The sequence below is a fragment of the Brienomyrus brachyistius genome, chromosome 11 (genome assembly GCF_023856365.1).
Source record: "Brienomyrus brachyistius isolate T26 chromosome 11, BBRACH_0.4, whole genome shotgun sequence".
NCBI lineage: Eukaryota > Metazoa > Chordata > Actinopteri > Osteoglossiformes > Mormyridae > Brienomyrus > Brienomyrus brachyistius.
The window spans coordinates 15,171,655-15,193,790 of record NC_064543.1 but is presented as its reverse complement, the minus strand read 5'-3'; the positions used below and the strand labels follow the sequence as shown (position 1 = coordinate 15,193,790).

General features: G+C 40.8%; 1 protein-coding gene across 1 annotated transcript; it reads left to right on the top strand.

The window, feature by feature from the left end:
- The first annotated feature begins 240 nt into the window (after positions 1-240).
- On the top strand, positions 241-20,699 carry LOC125704120 (eukaryotic translation initiation factor 4 gamma 2-like). Its single transcript, XM_048969448.1, has 21 exons — positions 241-353; positions 14,069-14,185; positions 14,414-14,479; positions 14,632-14,754; positions 14,990-15,092; positions 15,226-15,357; positions 15,544-15,610; positions 15,691-15,842; positions 15,931-16,041; positions 16,125-16,307; positions 16,447-16,588; positions 16,695-16,858; positions 17,022-17,129; positions 17,275-17,403; positions 17,482-17,586; positions 17,678-17,893; positions 17,996-18,254; positions 18,500-18,704; positions 18,895-19,100; positions 19,186-19,307; positions 19,426-20,699. The coding sequence occupies exons 1-21, from the start codon at positions 241-243 to the stop codon at positions 19,489-19,491; spliced, it is 2,889 nt and encodes a 962-aa protein (XP_048825405.1). The 3' UTR covers positions 19,492-20,699.
- Positions 20,700-22,136: the final 1,437 nt, after the last annotated feature.

Below are 22,136 nucleotides of genomic sequence, written 5' to 3'. Positions count from 1 at the left end.
TTGGGATATTTCGGTTTCACCCTGAAGCCAGTACTCTCCTGATTACCTGACAATGATATAAATCACATTTAAAATAGCAGTTGGCAAATGGCAACTCGGCCACAAAGAGAGGCTCATATATCAAACATATTTGATAATAACCAATTTTTCAGTAGTCACTAAGAGCATCGACTCCCCATTTATTCTCTTCTTTTTGTCCATGTCTATATTTAGGACAAATTCCTACTGTCCATGGCCAGGATGACCTGGAACGAGTCTTACTGCTGCATCAAACTGGCAGCCTTGACAGAGAACCGGACTCAGAGTCAGAGGGAAATACAGTCACAGCACAAGAGTCACTTATTGGCTTCAAAGTAACAGAACAGTAATTGGTCAGTTATTTCAGCGTTCCATCCATCCATCCATCTTCCAAATTGTTCTTTTGATCATGGCGGCTAGGTGGCAGGATTCTCGTATTTAAAATGGACTTACGGGAAGACTTGATTAGAATATGTTTTAAATGTGTGTTTGAAGACATCAAGAATGTATTCCTCTGTGTTAGGTCTTGGAAGATTCCTTGTTCTCTCTGGGGAAGTTAATAATTAATGTTAGCACTGGTTTCATAGAAATGAATGTACTGTCTGATTAGAGGGCGGCACGCTTTAGTAACACAAATTAAATTCAAAGAGTTGCTAACTACATTTGACATTGAGACCCTGGCGTATGGTGGCTGTCCTCCTTGTACACAAACCGCACATGCCAGGTTTCTTATTTTCTTATGGCTTTTTATACACTGAGTTTAACATTGTTTTACCACCAAGTCCATTTCTGATGCTGCTCTTGTTGTACATTTGTGAAACTGCTGGAAGGGGAAAATTATTTTGCTTATTTGAGCTGGTCAGCTCTCTTAATTTAGATTGCCTCGTTAAAAATGCATGCATGCAAACATGCTCCCTTCAGAGGTCTGTGACAGGAGAAAGGTCAGCATTTCTGCTCCGCTTTGCCAGGCTGAACACTGGAGGTGCCGGCAGTTGAGACCTGCATTGTCAATGAAATGCAACATATTTGCCTCTACTGCAGCAGGTAGGGAAAATCAAGAAAATAACCATGTCAATAAATGTCCTGCCATGCACGTTAGTATAATTATCCTGTCAAATCCAATGTCATGTTTTGTCAATTTTCCAATTGTGTGTGTCTGTGTGTGTCTGTGTGTGTATAGGTTTGCATAGATAACATTTGGGGACCAAATTGCCCCCATAGTGCGGTAAAACCTGAAACTTCCTTACCTTTATGGACATTTTTCAGGTTCCCATTTGGATTAACTCAGTCTTATAAAAACGAGTGAATGATATAAAAATGCCACAAGTCTTGTATTTTGTTTGATTACTCTTGGATAAGGTTAGGGCTGTGTAGGGCTTAAGGGTGTTAAGGGGTTAAGCGATTGCATTATAAAAAATTCATAATTTAAAAATGTATGGTGGCCTTTTACAAACCCAAACGAAAAATAATTTTTCTTTCCCTTTCACCTTTAGGTTAGCGAGGCTCCAAGCCAAAGGTAATCAAATTTGCATTTTTAGGGTAGGCAAAATATTCTAAAGAGATGTACCTTATTGTTCAATAATAATCATTTTCTTAGAAACAACAGGAACACTAGACAACATGACTTCTTTATATTATTAAGGTCTATAGCAGTTGTGTAGTCATACACAGTACGTTTATGATAAATCTCCACCAAACAAGAACTCGACTATAAAATTTGTGCTGTTATTAATATGCAAAAAGCATTATTAAAAAATTATTGATTCTATAGTGTTACCTAAGTTGGTTAAGTGGTAGGATTTTCTAACAGGATACCATTCCACATCATATTTAATTTAATTGCTATTTTTTCCAGCTACTATACACTACAAGGATGTGGGAAACGCCATTCCCCATCGGTGCAAAATTTCTGTTATTGGGAATTTGTCGCCCACACATTCCTATATGACATTTTCTTTTATTCCCTCTAAGTACTGTCCACCTACTAGCTTTCATTTCAGACCACAACATAATGGAAAGAAGCTGACCAGACAATGAATGGCAACATTCAGTAATATACACTATATCTGCCTTATAAAGAACATTGTTTCACTGGGATGTTATATATAGTGTGGATGAGATCAGCCATATGGTCAATTCACCAGTACCACACAGGATGGATATTAATTGTGTTTGAAGGGAAGATTCAGCCATTGCTTAGAGCTTAAGTTCTTTTACGGCTAACTACACAAATCCCTCTAGCCCAAATGTAGTGATTTTGTGAGTCGCCCCAATCAGCCGTAAGGGACCGCTTTCAAAGAGGACCCCTCCCTCATTTCGTCCCTCATTGACGACTGCTTGCCAGCAAATTCCCAGGCTGCCTTTAGTTGCCAGTCTGCCCCTCTTTTTAATTAACCTGTGGCAGAGTCGGGATTAAGTCAATCCATGGTTTTCAAAGGAAGTATCCGGTCCAAGGAATATTATGCTGAGTGAGATTCTGGTCCATTACAGGGATTTCACACACACACATATTCAAGCGCTCAAAAGGATCGTCTGGAGCGACTAAATCACCTGGACCACATCTTTTCGGACAAATACAGTGAATTGAAGAAATCAGCGTGAACACAAGGGGCAAACCATGTAAACTGCACAAAGAGAGCCGAAAGCGGATTCAATCCCACACCTGGGGGCTGTGAATCAACACCTAGAAACTGTCACACATCTTTTTTGTCATTGTATTTTTGTACCTTGTGTGATATGGAAAGCCTGGCACAGAATTCTCTATAACTAAAATAACACCATCACATACATAGCATCACTCCAAAACCGAACTTCTAATAGCAGCTACGCACAGTGCTGGTGCCTGTCTGACACATCCCATCAATGGCATATTGAAACCTTTCGCTTCAGGACAGTCGAGCCGCTCAGAAAGCCAAGTACTGTTTGCTTTTCTTTCTTTTTTCCCCCTCGGCTCAAAAGCTCAGAGTCACACAACAATACCGGGTTCATCCTGAAAATAAATTAGCTTTCGAAATACCTAGACAGCCTCAGCAAGTAGAAAACGTACGCTGCCTTTAGTTTCTGTTTGCTCAAATTAAATGATACTGAAATCAGAATTTCTGTGGGCGTGCCTGAGTGACGGGGGTCATGTATCGTATCGTAGAACCGTGTTATTTAAGTCAGGGCGTGATGATTTTCGAAAAGCCACTTGGCATACAGTCATACCTCTGTCACTACTGAATTATTATGTTAAGCACATGAAACACCTTGTGATACACTGTCAAAAAAAAAAAAATACGCTTCAATATAAATGTAAAAACCTCAAAGTGGGATCAACAATGTTATGTTCTAAATTTTACAAAGTATCAAGTCATTTATATGGGACCTATGAATCATTAGTTGCAAATTTAAAGGAACATTATTTATGTTATAGGAATAATATACCCGGGACCAGCCAGTGCATACTTATGCTGAAAAAATCTACATCCATCCATCTATCCATGCATCTGTCCTCCATAACAGCTTATCTTGTGCAGTGATGTTGCAGTGATGCTGGAGACTATCTAAAGAAACACAGAGGATGAAACAGGGGTCGCCCTGGGTGGGATGAAGGTCCCTCACAGTGGAGACACTGATTCACTTGTTTTTTTTTTTTATAATGGAAGAAAGCATGAATGCTAGGAGGAAATCTGTACAAATGCAGCACCAGTGCATATGGAGCCAGGGCAGGAACTCAAACCATAATCCAATAGCCTTCATATGAAATAGCCTGTTCTTATGACCATTAGCAGATGTGTGATTTGCTGCATGGAGGTTCTTAGCGATCCCTACAAGAGTGCAGTGATTATCCTTTAAATAGTGCAATGGAGTCTTATTGGCCAGTACTGAGCAAGAGTCAACTTCAATTTTTTCGTATATACTCTCACCTGCAGAATGCAGTGTCTTTTCTCTTCTTAGACTTCCAGCCACCTGACAGATTAGAGTCAGGCGCAGACCCCTCAAAAAACACATTACATAAAGTTAAAAGTTTAAAGAAAACTAAAATAAAGAATTGTTGCAGTGACTGTATATTCTCCTTTCAGCCACTGGTCCCTCTGAATCAATATCAGGGTTTAAGGGCCAGATGGAAAATGTAGTGTCTTGACAGTATTGATCAAATGCCACTTGACAGCTTGGATGTAGGTTCAAATGGACAGGGAGATGGCTCATTTATCACTGTGCCGTCTTAGGCCTGGAGGACTCGCAATGTTCAAGGTAAATGAGCTCAGGTGGTCGTGCCATGGAAAGACACCAAGACCCAGGATTTCTCTGTGAAAACACAGCCTGATTCTCACTCTGCACACCAAAGGGAAAAAGTATCATAGGTGACGCATAATAAACAAAGTTATTTTCAGCAGCGTGATTTTTATTGATTTACTCCACTGAACTTTACTGAACTCCTGGTGGAAAGTAATTGCCAAAAAGGGGGGAAAAGTTTGAGGGAAAAAAAAAACATAATTACTTTTCTGAACAAAGTAACTAAGCCACAGTGACCAACTACAATCCCTTTCAGGAGTGGTAGCAAGAAAATCATAGTTAACAGCAGGGGTACACAGAGCTACATGAAGGCTCATTAGGTTGTAGATTAGACTTCTAGACTTAAAGAAGAAGTGATTTCTTGATAACATCACAACATGAATATATCTATCAGCTAGGTCCATCCATCTATCTGCCATACAGACGCAAGGCAGGGAATAACCCAGGATCGGCAGCTTTCTCTGATGCCCATTCACACCTACAACCAAAACTATGGGTGGAAAAGCTAGAGAACCTGGAGAAAACCCCACAGGAAGAGCATGCAGACTCCACTCGCACAGAGCAGGGTGAGAATCTCAAACCCTGGTTGCAGATGTGCAACGGCTACACAACAGTGCTCACCATCACAACACCCACTTTGAACATAGTTTTTTTTTTTTTTATAAATTGTAAATTTACTTTGGACCAGAAGAAGCAGGACTCAGGTCAGGGAGGGTGAGGACCGGTCTCAGCTACACCCTGTAATTTAAAGGAATTAGTACATCCAGAATTTCAAATGCCTAATGAAACCGATAATACTGGCTGATATCACCACTAGGTATAAGACGATCAATATTCCTTCCCCAGGGAGGCAGGGAGGGCACACAAATCTTAGGGACAGGGAAAAGCCAGCACAGGAAAAATAAAAAATGATTACTGAAGGGACTGCCTAAATCTGCTGTCTCGAACATGCTGGCCACCATTCCAACCCGGTGAGAAAAATAACACAGATTCCCACATCGTGCCTGAATATTTGCACTTCATCATGTTTAACATTGTCCTTGACTGCACCCCACCGCACATATTCGGCAGGATCAATGCAAAGACACCTATACAATAATTCCACACTAAATTCAGCTGCCTTTGGCTTGTTGGAGAATCCAACAAGGAGTATATATGTAATGGTGTAGGTAGAGATTTATTTATTTTTGCCAACAGTAAAGCTATTTGGTAGACTTTAGGTTAAGTGGGGAGGATTTCGGAAAATTAGTAATACACGCCAACTTGCAGCTTACGTTTTCATCTTAAATTATCACTGTAAATGAAGTGATTAATATAATCACCCCTCCCCTTTTCTATATATCCCCAGAGGGGAAATTAGTTTATTTGTGACTGGAGCAATATGGTGGTTTTTGCTTCCATTTCCTGATATATTTTTTTCCAGTTTATAGTTTATAGGTTTATTTTTAAAGCCTGGAATTGGAGAAGCTTTCATTTCCCATCTGCTCTCTTTTGCAGGGCACAAGAAGAGAGTTCACACTGGATGGTGCGCCTGTCGACCACAGGGCACATACATTATCACACATCATGGACAATTTAGAGATGGCATTTTGACTAGCTGCACATCTTTGGATGGAGGGAGGAAACCGGAGTACCAAGATCAAACCCTCACAACAGAGAGAGCATGCAAACTGCACACAGAGAGCAGAGGAAGCATTGAAACCTGCAGCCCAGGAGGTTAGAGGTGCTACCCACTAATTCACTGTACCAATCGCTTTGTAAAGCCAAAGTCACAAACACACACGCCAAGTGAGCAGCCTGTGGCTGCGCAGGTTAGGATGCTTTAACAGTTATTGAGAAGGTTACTGGTTCAAGTCCCCCAAATGCTCCAATAATTGTCTAGCCCTGGTTTCAATAAAAGCATCAGCTGAATGAAGAACAGAATACTAACTATCCATGTTTGTGGTTGCCATGGCTCTGAAAAACCTGTAATACACTTGTGATCTCTCCAGATGCATCTCTCCAAGACTCATAAATATCTACACGCATACCTGCACACAGGTCCTCAAAATGAAGAAAGCTGACAGCCAGTCTTGTTTCCTTTAATAAAAGGTCTACAATGCACAGTTGAAGAAATCTGCTAATTAGGACTCGACAACAACAAAGCATTTGCTGGAGAAGAATATCAGTTAACTGTGGGGAAAACACCTGAAGTCTCACCGATGGGTGGACATCGGGGCTAATGGAAATGTCCACATATTTGCTTCTGACTGGAGTATTGATTCACTAAATCACAGGGAAATGTCCACATGTTCACAGCTAAACGGAGAGCCATATTCCTGCATATGAAACAACTTCAAGTATAAGTGGGCCAGCTGCTCTCAGTGATCCATCGTGCATCTCAGTCTAATTCCTGAAAGGGTACAAACTAAGAGTCACCATGCAGGATATTTTACTTGCTTATGTGTCTTCGGCATTGACAAATTCCTGATGAGTGTGAACATACACTATATGGCCTAAAGTATGTGTGCACCCCTAGTAATCACAGGAATGGCCCATGTAACCTTCATCCATTGCTTGCAATCTCCAGCCAAAGACACTGGCAGCAGAATGAGTGGTGCTACAGAAGACGTTAGTGACTTTCCGCCTGGCAAGGTCATGGTAAGCCATCTTTCCAGCAAGTCAGTTCGTCAGATTTCGGTCCTGCTAGAACTGCCTTGGACTGCAAGGCATGAAGCGATTGTGAAGCGGCAACATCTGGGAACAAGTTCAGCTGCAAAGTGATAAGACACACAAACTCACGGAAAGGGACCCGATCACCCGGCATCAATACCCAACCTGAGTGGCGGCAGTGTTTCAATATCAAATAGAAAGGCTTCCCAGAAGAGTGGAAATTATTATAACAACTCACTACTGTACTCTAATACTGTACTCTTGTTTCGCGATGGAGATGTTGGACAATCTGGTGTCTGCTTTCTTTTACCCATATAGTGTACTGTACGTGGCCAATTAACCTGATTGTGATTTGGATTCTAGGGGATGAAACAAGCTTTCCAAGGACCTGGGAATTGGCAGACACACCATTCTGTTTAACTTCATATTAAGACGATGTTCACGTTACAACACCTACTGTACCTTGATTGCAAAAAGGCCTAAATAAGTAGAATTAAATACCTCCCTACAATAATATGTGAAGAGCGAAGTACCATTTCAAACCTGATTTTTTATTATTTTTTTGTAGAAATGTGTTACCAATTTTGATGTTAAAAAACATAACTTTTAATTTATCCTGTCTATGTATTTCAGAGGGGGTGTCACCGGGTGGGTGTATAATATGGGTCTGGAATTTTGCACATGGAGTTAATGGAGTAAGAATGACCCATACAAGGTTAAACAGCAAGCCAGTGAAAGAGTGTTTTTACTGTTGGTGAAAATACTCCCTGCGGCCATGCAGATTATCAAAGCTCCTTTCAGGTTTTTTTTTTCCTTTCTGTACATTGAAGTGTTGAGGTTAAGGATAAGTTTATCCTGGCCTAGAGAATTCGCCTTTTTAAAAACCCCATATATCCTTTGCTACTAAGTAAACATTTTGTAGCGTTTGAGGTACATGGTCATTAGAATCAGCATGTTCTTTTGAGTTCATCTTTACTAAAATGCTGAGAAATGTGTTTCAATGATCTTTAATTTGCTCTGTGAAAAGTCTGATATATATATATATATATACACACATGAATGACTGTAATGAAAGACTACTTGGACAATTGTCTATTGCAAAAATCTTGTGATCTTTTTCATCCGTTTTTCATCCATCTTTTTCTCAAAATATTATCATTGCAGAGGCCTGATTATAAACTGACCTTAAATTTTCTGCATTAGAGATTCCACTGGAAAACCCTCCACAGTAATATATGCAAAATGTCATTGGTTTCATAAGAATGTATTTTGATATATTGACATGTTTATACAGCAAAGCTCCTTCGGCAAGAAATACAAAACATGCTGCCATTTAACTGATGACTTTTCAACAAGACAAGCTAATGATAACCATAGCCCCCTCCTACTCATGCAGACCGATTAATCAAGACCGCTAATACCTGTGTCAGAAATACATTAGACTAACCATAATTTGTATTAATCAAATTGCACTTTGATACATTGGCATGACAGTACTGCTTTCCCCATTATTTTGATATATGAGTCTGTAATGTTTATTTTCATTTAGCAGACACTTTATGTTCTATATGTTAATCTATTTGTAATGAATGTGTTAATATATCTGCATTACATAACCCTACAATATCAGATGTCTTTATTCATATACTGTGTAGTTGACACTAAATCCTACAATAAACTCTGCACTGGTATTTTATAAATAAGACTACTGCTCTTGAAGTATTACTTTTGCCTTGTAAGTATTCATAATGAAAAGGAAATTATAGCGGGATATCACACTTCCGTTGGTGTTATTCTTCTGCTAGTGTGTTTAAGCGCTTAATCAATATCCACAATGGTCTGTATGTGAAGAGTTGAGGGACACATAACCCTTAATCACTGCTCAAATGCCACGTGGTCCCTGTGTGTGTGGAGATGCTGTGTTTCCCCAGAGGTCCTGCCACTGTCCAAAGATATGGACTTGGATATGGAGCCCTACAGTACGCTGCCTGTAACCTGTGACTGTGTCCGTGTGCCGAGCAATGGACTGACATCCTTGCGCCCCTATATTGTATCCCTTCTCTCCATTGACTGTGTTCTATTTTTTTAAAATGACTGTAAACAATCTTTTTATGGGAAATCATTGGCTGCTGGAAATCACAATTATCAACATTTACAAAGCTCTGTATAGGAAAAAGACCTACCACCGTGACTAATTTTAATGACAAAGTCAGCGATTTCCCTAAACACTCAACTAAAGTGAACCGCAACTTCCTTTATTTTGTGCAACAGTGCCCTCTTCTGGAGAAAAATACATTTTTCATACAAAAATACTTTGGTTTAACGTATTGACTTCAAACAGATGTTTCCAGTCACCGGTCAGGGTTAATGCAAACGTGTATATTTACTTCAGATTTTATTATTCTATTTAGATTAATTTAGTCTCTCTTCCCAACATGCATAAGAATGCATCAGAAAGTAATGTTCAGAAATTACTAATAGACAATACATTGTAGTGTTAATATTTCCAGCCTCTATATTATGCATCCTTGTTTGTTACGTTCTTATTTTTTTCATCAAGGCTAATAGATAAATGCTACACGTCCAACAAGAGATTATTTCCTGCAGGCATACTTGTTTGTGACAGTGGTTTAATTAGTGCTTTTATTTCCCCAGATTTACATTACTACTGTTGCATATCAAACTTGCAAGTAAACTGAGAACATCTACTATTAACCTGAGACATTATATCTAATTGAAATCTAGCTGAAACTGTCTCTGCTGACACCTCTGGGATGTTTTCACTGCTTTCAATTTCATCAGTGTTACGGCTTTCCACTGGCTGACTATCAATTGCATTGCATCTGTTAAGATGCTCCAAAGAGGATATACATATACAAATGTCAATTTTTTTCCTCAATTCTTGCATTTGAAAGTTGTAGCATTTTTATATCTGTGCAAATGCATTTAATTTTGTTTTTCTACACTGTAATTCTGATGTGAACACACACATTGATTATGGACAAACGTAATGATCATCTTGAATTTAGTTACTGAAAAGGCTGCATCTATTATGACACGATGTTTTCCTTTAATAAGAGATTATTATTTCCTATTTGTGGGATGTTTGTTCCGGTTGGTGTACAGGCTCCCAAAAGTGGGAGGAGCCACTGAAACTGGTAACTTAGCTTAAAAAAAGAGAAAGAAACATAACATTTGTGCATTTTGTGATAAAAGCACCAAATCCTGTACACTTATAGCCAAAGACCATATGAAAAAATCTGGATACAGGACCAGCACAAATTTTCAACATGGCAGCAATGGCAGTCATTTTCTAAAATGACTCACAACTTTTTAGACTGATGAAGAGTAAAATGAATGAAGCATATATGTAACTAAATTCATTTAGGTTACATACTTCTTGGGAATTTCCAGTCAGATAACTCATGTGGGTCACCTGAAATTCAAAATGGTCACCATTTTTTTCCCCAAGACAGCAACCGTGGCGGCCTTAAAAATTTCAAATTGTCATTTATTGGTATTATTTTTTATTGGTTATTATTTAAGTTCTTGTTCTACCAGATGACAATCTAATGGAGAGGCACCCTGGCAACAACACTGCTGTGAAACCAAGGGCATAATGTTTGTTTAAACATTGGGGAAGTTGAGGCCTCCATCCATATAGGGGGAGATGTGATTATTGGAGAGTTAACTGTATTAGGTAGCTTTGATTATTGAGGGGGTTACAACCCCCTATCCCTATAATTTACGTGTGTGTGAAACTCAGCATGCGGTTCAGTGTCAGTAAGGGCCCAATAACCAAATTTGTGATGGCCCAATAGCCATTTTTTTTTTTTTCAGATTTTTGCTATAAGTGTGGAAAATTCAGTGCTTTTCTCACAAAATGCACAATTGTCATGGTTATCTGCCTGACTGTGAAGCCCTCTTAGTTTTGGAGGGGTAGCTCATCGAGCCAGATGGTCTCATTGTTTGATATAGATTGACATTTTCAGCTCCAGGTACAGACATGTGGGCCTTTATTTGTCACTCTGTGACTATCATTGAGAAAACAATACTAAGTAACATTATAGCTACAAAGAACTAACAAATAAACGAAGCCTAAGCTAACAGAGCAGGTAAGCTGCCATCTGCTTTCTGCAGTCATTCCACTGTCATACCACAGTGAGCATGTATAACATCCAGCTTGAGTATCTGTTTATATAATTGAAGATCTCAACAAGAACAAAGGATTCAGCAGTCAACAAAAGCATGCAGTCTGGCTGCGATGAAAGACATCGAAGGATGTAAAATTCTTCAAAAGTACTGACATATCTCTGAGGACAAATATCAGAATTTTTCAGAATATAGCATTTTCTGTGACAGGATGTGAAGGCTGGAGAACGACGAAGTAGGATAGGAAGAATATCATTGCCTTTGGCAAAGACATTTAGGGATACCATGCATGCCTGCATTTTCACCTGGAGCAAAAATGGCCAGAGTGAAGCTTTCTAATGTTGGGTGTTTTATATGAACACTACTTGCACTAAGAGCAGGGCGTAGCAAGGAATTCTGGGCCCCTTGACAAAATGTCACCTTGGATGGCTGCAACACAATGACTTTGAGTGGAAGAGACCATAACGCTAAAGGTAAAGAGTTGCCTGAAGACCCAGACAGAATACAGTGCTTCCTATAATGCATGGTCACCTGTAGTTGACATCAACTTGACCATGATTATTAATAATAACTAAAGATCACTTAAATCTCTGTTAGCGACACACAGATTTCCTTTGAAGCATTTTCTACTTTCCTACTGGGTTTGTTTCAGAAACGTTCTGTCTTTAATGCTGCTAAATTACTTCAATCTGAATATGTTCCATTTCTAATTGAGAGGATGAGTGGATGAGTGAGTGTGTGCGGTCTGTGACGGACTGGCACTCCGTCCAGGGTGTTCTCCTGCCACATACAATGTACATTCGTCAGTTCACTTAAACCAACGTTTTGGTACTGAGGGTAGAAACGGGAGCGCCCAGCGGAAACCCACACAGCATGGGGAGATCTCTGTATGGGTCATTCTTTGTTAACTAATAAACATTTAAGAAGCGCTGTCTCACACTCTACAAGAAAATGATTCAAATAAAGAACAGAAACAGTTGGCTGAACAGCAGGATAACCCTGGTAGTGGCGTCTATGAAAGAATAAGTATCCCTCATGAATTAAATGTTTTTGCAGTTGTTTCACCAGTAGAAAACAGATTCACATAAAGGCTTACAATAAACGTAATTTAAGACAAACAACCAATTACCATATAATTTAACCTTAAAGAGTATATATACAAGAGCTAATGCAAAATATATTAGCTGTTCTACTTCACAAAAGCACGTGACAATTGTGTTCATACACAAAAATTTACACGCGCGCGCGCACACACACAATCACTAATATCTCTCTAGCAAAATTTACAATCTCAGGATAGTTGTGGTAAGTTATAAAACATGAGCCATAGGTTCTCAGCATTTTGCGTAGCGAGAGCTCCCTTCCTCATCATGAATGTTTAAAAAGACATAACCAGGACTTCATCTGCGGATTTTCTGCAGATCACGATAAATTTGTGGAACCGGTGAAGCCCTGGTTTATACCCGAAAATTAGCTAGCTATTGCCTATATTATACACATAATGACTAGAAGATAGATATATGGATGGATAATAGATAAGACAAAATTGTACTACGTCGTGAGCAAACATAGATATATTTTTGGCTTGGATTTGTCATCTTGAATTAAAGGCGAACAATAATTTTAATTTGGTAAACTTTTTTGATCACTTGAATTTATTTAATTAACATTCGCAGAAAACAAACTCCTGAAACTCGACTATAGTACGAATCAACCAACCCCAAGGGAGGCAGGGCCAACTCCTTTCCTTTAAGGCTGCACGTCGCAGGGAAACGCCCTCGAGACATGTAGGCAGTTTCTGATTGGCCAAGCGCGATTTAACCTGACGTAGACAACTAACATGTTTTCTGTCCTGACCAACTAATAAAAATTTGGATTCGTGCGTGACGTAGACCGACAGCAAGTACATTTTAGTCAGTGGTTATGAGAAATCCCTACCCGATTGGCGTTATTTAAGAATCTGCTACAGATTTAATCGTTTATCTTCGACATTTTTCTCTCTTGGTGTCAAACCGAACTCGCAAGACTGAAGTCGTGTTAACGGAGGTATGGTCAATATTTTTTTTGCCGGTTCTTTGGCCAGTAGCTTGCTAGATCTTATAAAATGGCTGCTACGGCTTTTTCTTTATGTGGCGCTGTTAAGCAAGCTTGTTAGCTAGGTACCGCCGTAGAAAATGGCGTCGCAGAGGGTCAACATGGCTTTTGTCCATCACGACCGGCGTTCTCCTTACCTAATGTGTGGCTGTCCGTTTTTAAAAAGAACGTTGTTATGTTTTCCTCTGCGAAACATGCAGTTAGATGTATTGGTTGGGTTGTATCGTGTGCTGCATTGGCACGAGATTGGGAGTATCTGCAGACATGCTTTATTCTGTATATCAGTCTTGGGAAATCAGATTTCCATCGCTAAATAAGAAGGTACTTGGTAAGATAAATAAAAAGTATGGAGAGACCATGGGGGAAACCTGCTTTTGAAGAGGGTTTTAAAATTGTTGTCCTGGACTACTGCAGGCTGCTTATTATTTAAAAAAACTCGCCCCTTAACTGGGCTCTTGGATGGGTGTCTGTATTATTGCAAGTTAAAGTGCCCGGTAACTTGCCGCATACGCGTGTCCCTGCAGCACACCAGGCGCGACACCCTAACCGGGCATCGCGCCTATCTGGTAGCTGGGGATCCGCTGCCTTCATCCCCACGGCTCCGTTTGCATGCACCGATAGCAGTAACTCTCCAGTATGACTGCTGACATGGGCGAAATTCTGGCGGCTCTTCAGCTCATCTTACGATTTCTTTTCGCCGCAACACGACCGAGTCAAACACAAAAGCGCCCAAAGGGCGTTGAAATGCATTTATTTTTTGTCACAGTCGGTCTCATTTACTCCGATAAGCTGATTATTCTTGCCACATCCTGAACAGCAATGCAGTGTTAATTCTTGGTCTACCTAATCAAATTGCTTTTCTGTTTCCCCCCCTCAGTACGTTTCTTCCCACCCCCTCACTCCAACCTCTGAATATTATTCTTTTGAAAATTCTTCGTTGTCAAGCCGCCAAAGTGGAGAGTGTGATTGCAGAAGGGGGTGCTTCTCGTTTCAGGTGTGATTTAAAACAAACACAAAAAACCCTCGATCTTAATGGGGCTTCCTGTGCTGGATATGCTTATAGTGGATGTTCACTGAGATCGTGCATGTTGCTTTCTGATCCCAATATAACTCTTAATTGTGGCTTTATATTGTCTGTGTTAGATGGAGTGGGTTTGCTTAATTCCTGCCTTACTGTGTAGCTTCCCAACACAGGTCTATTAATCATATTTTGCTTTTCCAGTGCTTCTTCAGGTGGAGGAGGGGGTAGGGGTGCTTCTCAGCACTGTCCCAAGACTGTCGGAAACAGGTAAAAAAATATATAATTTTCCATAACCATTATTTGACAGCTTCGAAAGCTCATAGTAATCTCTTGTAGAATTTTTGCTCAGGGGCTTCTTGCCTTTCATCTGTACTGTGCAGTAGTATATGTAATTGCTTACTTATTGTTTTGATGTCCAGCGAGTACCTGGGGAAACCCCCGGGGCCCAGTGTTCAGAGATGGGTTCCTTCACGAAGCACTAGACGAGATGTCAACTCCAACGAAAAAGAACGGCATGACGCAATCTTCAGGAAAGTAAGAGGGTATGTGTCTGCTAAGCTCGCACAGCGAGTTCGGGAATTTTGTCAGAGATTGAGATTTTTGAAATTCAGCACCTTTGGGTTTTGTAGAAGCCAACAGTTTGTGTTCATCTGAGTTGTTTGGTCTCTATGTTTTTCTCTTTTTTCCACCAGTTTCCTCGCAGTTGTTTAATACTTGATTTTTGCTTTTTGACGCTTATTTCTAGTTGTGACCATTAATCATGTATTTCATCCCCAGCATACTTAATAAGTTGACCCCAGACAAATTTGACAAGCTATGCCTTGAGCTCCTGAATGTGGGTGTAGATTCAAAACTCGTCCTAAAAGGAATTATCTTGCTGGTAAGGATCTGATGTGTATCGTACATATGTTTGACACGGAATACGCTCTGCTGTCTTCTGCAAGAACTGGCAGTCAGACTAATTTCGAAGAAGCAAAGGTAAATATCAACAAGTTATATTTCCTTCCTTCTAGATTGTGGACAAAGCCCTCGAAGAGCCGAAGTATAGCTCGCTATATGCTCAGCTATGTCTGCGTTTGGCTGAAGATGCGCCAAATTTTGACGATCCTTCGTCAGAGATTCAAACATCACAGAAACAGAGCACAGTAAGTGTGGTTTTTGCTTATAATTGTAGTCAGCTTTCAGTGTTGACGAATGTCTTTCTTCTGATTTGAGTCTCGTGCTTGCTGTAGAAACTGGTACATTTTAAAATTTTCAAAATGGAGCTTGTATTGGATTTTAATCGTATACAAATGCGGTCGCAGCACTGACCTGCTTCATTTCCCCTCCAGACATTCAGGAGACTCTTGATATCTAAGCTTCAAGATGAATTTGAGAACCGCACCAGAAATGTTGAAAGTGAGTCATTGCGCGTTTTCAGGAGTGTTCAGTCTGCATGCTTTTGAGTGGTTTCCTAATGCTCCATCTCCCCCCCTAAGTCTATGACAAACGCGACGGCCCTCTGTCCTCTGAGGAAGAGGAGCAGCGTGCCATTGCCAAGATCAAGATGCTGGGCAACATCAAATTCATTGGGGAACTTGGCAAGCTTGATCTTATCCATGAATCTATCCTTCATAAGTGCATCAAAACAGTAAGCGTCTTCCCTTTATGCTAATGCTATGTGTGTGCAAGGAATGGATTTTTTTAGGGGGTGACATGAAGATGTCTTTGTTTATCAGCTCTTGGAAAAGAAGAAGAGAGTCCAACTTAAGGATGTGGGTGAAGATTTGGAATGCCTCTGTCAGATAATGAGGACAGTAGGGCCTAGACTAGATCATGAAAAAGCCAAGGTAAGCTTCTTAGAGTAGGTTTATATAACAGTCATTTTAAAGATATATATATATACTTTAACATTGTAATCCCCTCCCTTCAGTCTTTGATGGATCAGTACTTTGGCCGTATGCGATCCCTAATGAGCAATAAAGATCTGGCAGCAAGGATTCGTTTCCTGCTGCAAGATACCGTGGAGCTGCGGGAGAACGGCTGGGTTCCTCGCAAAGCTTTCCTTGATAATGGACCAAAGACGATTAACCAGATTCGTCAGGAGGCTGTAAAGGTCTGTATAATTTTAGTTCAGTTAAAGATTTCAAGGTAGTCGGTGCCCAGTGTAAATTTTGTTTCTTTTCTTTTCTAGAGGTTTTTACTTCCAGTTGACAGTTAACCATGACACATTGAAGCTGTCTTCATTTTTGCAGGATTTGGGGGTGTTTATTCCACAGAATATGTCCCAGGGATTGAGGAGTGACTTCTTTCCCGAAGGCCCCTTTGTGGGAGGCAGGATGAAATTTGATAGGGAGGCTATTGGGGGATTAGCTGATATGTTTGGACAGATGCCAGGTATGTCCCTGATCTTGGGGAATTAACTTTTTAGGTCCTTCCCTCCATTTTCAAGTGCAACTATTGTTTAAATCCATTCCTGAAGCTTTTATGATTTTGCTCTCAGGTAGTGGGATTGGTACTGGTCCGGGAGTCATACAAGACAGGTTCTCACCCACCTTGGGACGTCATCGCACAAATCCACTGTTCAACGGTCACGTTGGACATATCGTGCCTGTCTCTCAGTCTCAGTTTGAAATGGGGAGCAAGCCTTTCATCAAATCAAACCAGGTAAGGGATATTTCAGAGATCGTTCAAGGTGACCCCTTAGTACAACCCTCCGTAATTGGAGGGGGGGCATTGGTTTAGAGAGCACCTCGCATTTAGTGTTTAAGTTTAGCGGGTAATTGCTGTGGCGTTTACAGCGGTTCTGATGGGGTTTCTCTGTGTGAAGGGGCAGAGTCAGCATTTTCAGAGCCAGAGCCATTCGTCCCAGCAGCAATCTCAGTCCAAGGACATGCCGCCTCGATTCATCAAGAAAGGACAGCTCAATGCTGATGAGGTAAGAGCTGGCCGTTATATCTGAATCCCAGTTCTTTTCTCTCATCCTACTCTTCCCCATTACCCTAGTGTGATCTAGTAATATGATTGAAGACCTAACTGCTGCCTCTTCTCCTTTGAGACTAACAGCCTGCTTGTGCTTCCAGATCAGTCTGCGACCTGCTCAGTCATTCCTACTGAATAAAAATCAAGTGCCAAAGCTGCAGCCACAGATACCAACCATGATTCCTCCAAGTGCACAACCTCCTCGCACTCAAACCCCACCATTGGGGCAGGTAGGGACTTGCCACGGTCTTCTACGTTTTTGGGGTAGCAGAAGAGGCTCGTTTTTCACTGCCGGTTCTCTCCATCAGCCTCCACAGCTTGGTCTAAAAACCAATCCTCCTCCTATACAAGAGAAGCCTCCAAAGACGAGCAAGAAACCGCCACCTGCAAAGGAGGAGCTTCTGAAGATGACTGTAGGTGTCCTTTTTCTCATGCTAGTGTTCGGTGTCTTCGGATGACTTTTTTTGAATGATCGGTGGTTCACTTTTAATCTCGCCCTTTTAGGAGAATATTGTGACTGAGTACCTTAACAGTAAAAACATCAACGAAGGTGTGATCGGAATAAGGGAGATGAAAGCGCCCAAACACTTCTTACCTGAGATGTTGAGCAAGATTCTGCTGTGTTCTCTGGAGCGGTCAGACGATGACAGAGAGCACGCAAGCATTCTGATTAATGCCCTTCGCGCGGAGAACCTCATTAGCGGGGAGGGCTTCATGCAAGTAAGCAGTCATGTTGTGCTTTTCTTTTTGTAACTAACCTCAAAATGCTTATGGTTTGGGATTGTAACTTTTTAAGTGTTTGGATTACTTCTTCCCACCCAGGCTTTTCTGAATGTGTTGGATCAGTGTCCAAAGATCGAGGTGGACATTCCCCTCGTGAAGTCATACTTGGCTCAGTTTGCTGCCAGAGCGATCATCGTGGAGCTCGTGAGTGTCGCGGAGTTGGCTCACCCCCTGGAAAATGGAACCCATTTTCCTCTGTTCCTGCTCTGCCTTCAGCAGACCACTAAGCTGAAGGATCGTGAGTGGCTAACTGATCTCTTCCAACAAAGCAAGGTCAACATGCAGAAGATGCTGCCTGGTACGTTTTTAGACTTTGAATGAATCACTTCTCCTTCAGTTTAGTTGTTACTCCTTGTCCATTTGGCAGAGCTTAGTGTAAAGGTTTACTGTTGATTCTCTTAGCTGTTTCAGTTAACTGATGGGAATGTTGCTTCACATTTATCTACAGTGAACTTTGGAGAATGCCTTGGTGTCAAGTGGTATTCTGGAATTTGTGTGTTTTGTGGGATGTGCCAACCTGTAAAACAATTCTTGTGGCTCCAGAAATTGACCAGAACAAGGACCGAATGTTGGAGATCCTAGAGGGAAAAGGGCTTAGTTTTCTGTTCCCACTGCTGAAGTTGGAGAAGGAGCTGCTGAAACAGATAAAGGCTGACCCCTCCCCACAAGTCATCTACAAGTGGATCAAAGATAACATCTCACCCAAACTCCACACTGACAAGGGCTTTATCAACATACTGATGACTAGGTGAGGAGAATCCAGTGTATAGTTACTACTGAAATACCTTGTTTGTAGAGAGGATCACTGTTCAGCGTATGGTTACCTACCTGATATTGCTCAATGTCCCTCCTGGAGTTGAAACAGACCAGTTGCGAAATATATTTAACCATTGGTTTTAATTTGTGGATTCTCCCCCCCCCCCACCCACACTAAAAAGCTTTTTGCAGTATATTGCCCATGAGATGTGCATTGTTGGAGATGACCAGTTATCAGCTCTGTCAAAAGAGCAACTCGACCAGGAGAAACAACTGCTGCTTGCGTTCAAACCTGTGATGCAGAAATTTCTGCACGATCATGTGAGTCTGCAGGTCAGTGCCCTGTATGCACTGCAGGTCCACTGCAACGCCAATGGTTTCCCAAAAGGTAAGGGGGGGGGGGTAGGTTTCCTCTCTCTTCCTCAGTGTGAGCAGGATGAGATGGTTAACATTGATGTCTGTTTCATTCTTAGGCATGTTACTACGGTACTTTGTGAATTTTTACGATATGGAGATTATTGAAGAAGATGCCTTCCTTGCATGGAAAGAAGATATTACACAAGAATTCCCAGGAAAGGGGAAAGCATTATTCCAGGTACCACAAGTCCTATTATGCGTTTGTAGTTTGTAGTCGGTCATTAATCCTGTCGGGATGTAGGACAGCCCTTCTCTAGTTGTGACATCCTGTTATCTTCTTTCTTGTTACTCTTCAGGTGAATCAGTGGCTCACCTGGTTGGAAACCGCTGAGGAAGAGGAGTCTGAAGAGGAAGTGGACTGATGCAGCCAAAGCCTTACCGTATAGAAATCTGAATACTGTTCCATCACACTTTGCTTGTAATGGGCGTACCTAGGAACTGCAGTCTGTAGGGTTTTTTATTTTTTTATATATATAAATATATATATAAAAATAAAAAAAATTAAATAATAAAATTCTTAGGATGATGATGATGGCATGTGATCTCTTAAAGCTTTCCTTTAAGATCCACGGTAAGAATGAACGTAAAGCTTGTTTCGCTTCCGGTTGGTCTGATGTACTGCTACCTTCCACGTCAACATTTTAACCGGAATAGTGAAAGTAGAAATGCACTTTGCTCAGTGTAGTACTCGAGTTGTCATATCCGTTCATTCCTTGATTGATACCAAGAACCTACAACTGTAATCATTGGTTACCATAACATTGTAGCTATGTGTTTCTACCTCCAAGTAAGGGACTTAATGTGCTGGATTTGAGATCTCCCCCTCCCCCCCTTAATGTATGTATAGCAAGTCCAATCGCCTGGGGTCAAACACAAGTGCTAAATGGTTTACTTGCACAATGGCTTCCTTACCCCCTCTCTCCCCACACACCAGAGTTTTAAGATCGATACCCGTAATCGGTGTTTGTGGAACACTTGAATGGAAGTTAAGCCACTTTCTTTTCCTCTCTCCCTCTTTTTAGACAGCCCCTGCCTCCTTGCCTGTCAAATGTCGTAATACTTGAAGTTTTCTTTGCAGCATGTTAAGGGATTGTTACATTTTTGGCCTGTGCAGAATCGGCTTTCTCCCTCAATTGAACTGTTGTGAAGTTGAATTTTAACGTGTCTCTTTTTTTAATTGGTGAATAAAATTATTAATTAATCTGAATTGGCATTGAGTTCCCATAGACAAACGCATTATGTGTTAAGATGTTAGGATATCAGTGGGGGATACAGTTTCTCTGCAGATGATTCACCTAAGTGCCCATGAAATACATGTGTGCAATATGACTTTATAATGAATTCATACATTCTCCCTGCCGTCCGTCATACATATGTTTATGGACACGTCAGCTGTTTGCTGTGTGTACAGGTCAGACTTGTATTAGGCCATGTTTAATCCTGATTGTACGGTTACCTTCAGCTGAATTGGCCTCATGGAGTTAATGCCTTGTGCATAATAGCCTTGCAGATGAATGTGTTACTTTGGCTGCTGTGGAACTAATAAAATGTACAAATGTAAACTGTTAAATGGAGTCAAGTTCCCTGTATTTAGGTACTTGAGTGCAGTACACAACTCCCACATTGGGAAGGGTGCATGTTCTTCATGGATGGAGTCTTCGCCTAATTTTAAAGGTGATGTGGTTGTGTCTGGCACAGAGACTAACATTACTTTGAGTAGCCTAATTATACTGGGCCAGTAGATAATGCCATTCTTTTGATTATTTAACTTATAACTCTTATTGTAGCAGTTAATTTCAAAGGTAACTTTTTTTTTGTTATGGATTAAGTCCTTAATTAAAATGGGGGGAAAAACTTAATCTGATGAACCTGAGGTTCCATTTAGAAGGTTTAGTTGAAAATTTAACGTATTACAGAATGAGTGGCTTGTGGTATGCACTCCTGCACTTAACCAAGATAAGAGGGTTAACCAAACTTGATCTTGTGACATTCAGTTGGACGTTTTTCACAACAAATTGCATAGTCTATTAAATCCCATTGCTCATTTTTTTTGGCAAAATTCCCTTTTACTAAAGGGAATGTGATGTAATTAAAAAGAATATAATCTATCTTATGAAAATGTGTCTTCACAGGCTCCGTGGTTCTCCTTCAGCATACCTGCCTTTAGGGTACTGCCGCAAATGGTGACACACCCAAATTTCCCCTTTGGATCAATAGTTAATCTTCAACTTCTTAGGGCTGGTTAGACAAATACTATAGGAAAAACATCAGTTGAGTGAAACTGCATTAAAGTATGAGATTCTGAAATCTGTGATCTATGGCACAAGGCTACTCATCGATATAACCTCCCCCCATTCTATCTAAATTCCATACTAGCAAATGTATTCACTTGTAAATCATGAATATACTGCTAGAATATGGAAATATGACAAGATTAATAAAATGCCTTCACGTTTTCTTTCCCTCTGGTAAGTTTAGTTTTAGAATCATAAAGTCGCCTTGATTTTCAGACGCCGACATTGTGAGGAGATTGGACAGGGTTTGGCTTCATCTGTCCCAGTTCGCCTGTCTGGTCCTGGTTCAGCCATACTGAATGAATACGAGTCTGCTCTCATTTGCCGTTAAGCGCCATCACACCCAGCTGCTTGACTCGCTGGCATAAGCAGGTCCTCGTTTCAGCTTCTCTGCCCATTGCCTCCTGTGCTCACACCAAACATCAGCCACGTTCTTGTTTCTCCCTGCTGCTTCTCTCTGAAGGTCAGAGCTCCGTCTCTTCACTTCCATGTGACCCTTCCCAGTCACCCACTCTTAGTGAGGTTTCGGAAGTAAATAATGTTAGCTTCCTAAATGCATATGCGGTGTCATTTTGCAATATGGTTGTTGTTTTAGCACAGGGAGCCTTGGAAATGTCTTTGAAAGACATTAAAATGAATCGGGTTTCAATTTGGGTACCATTTTCTGTAGGTAAGTGAATAGTGATTTTGTGTTGTGCTAATGAACTGTTAGG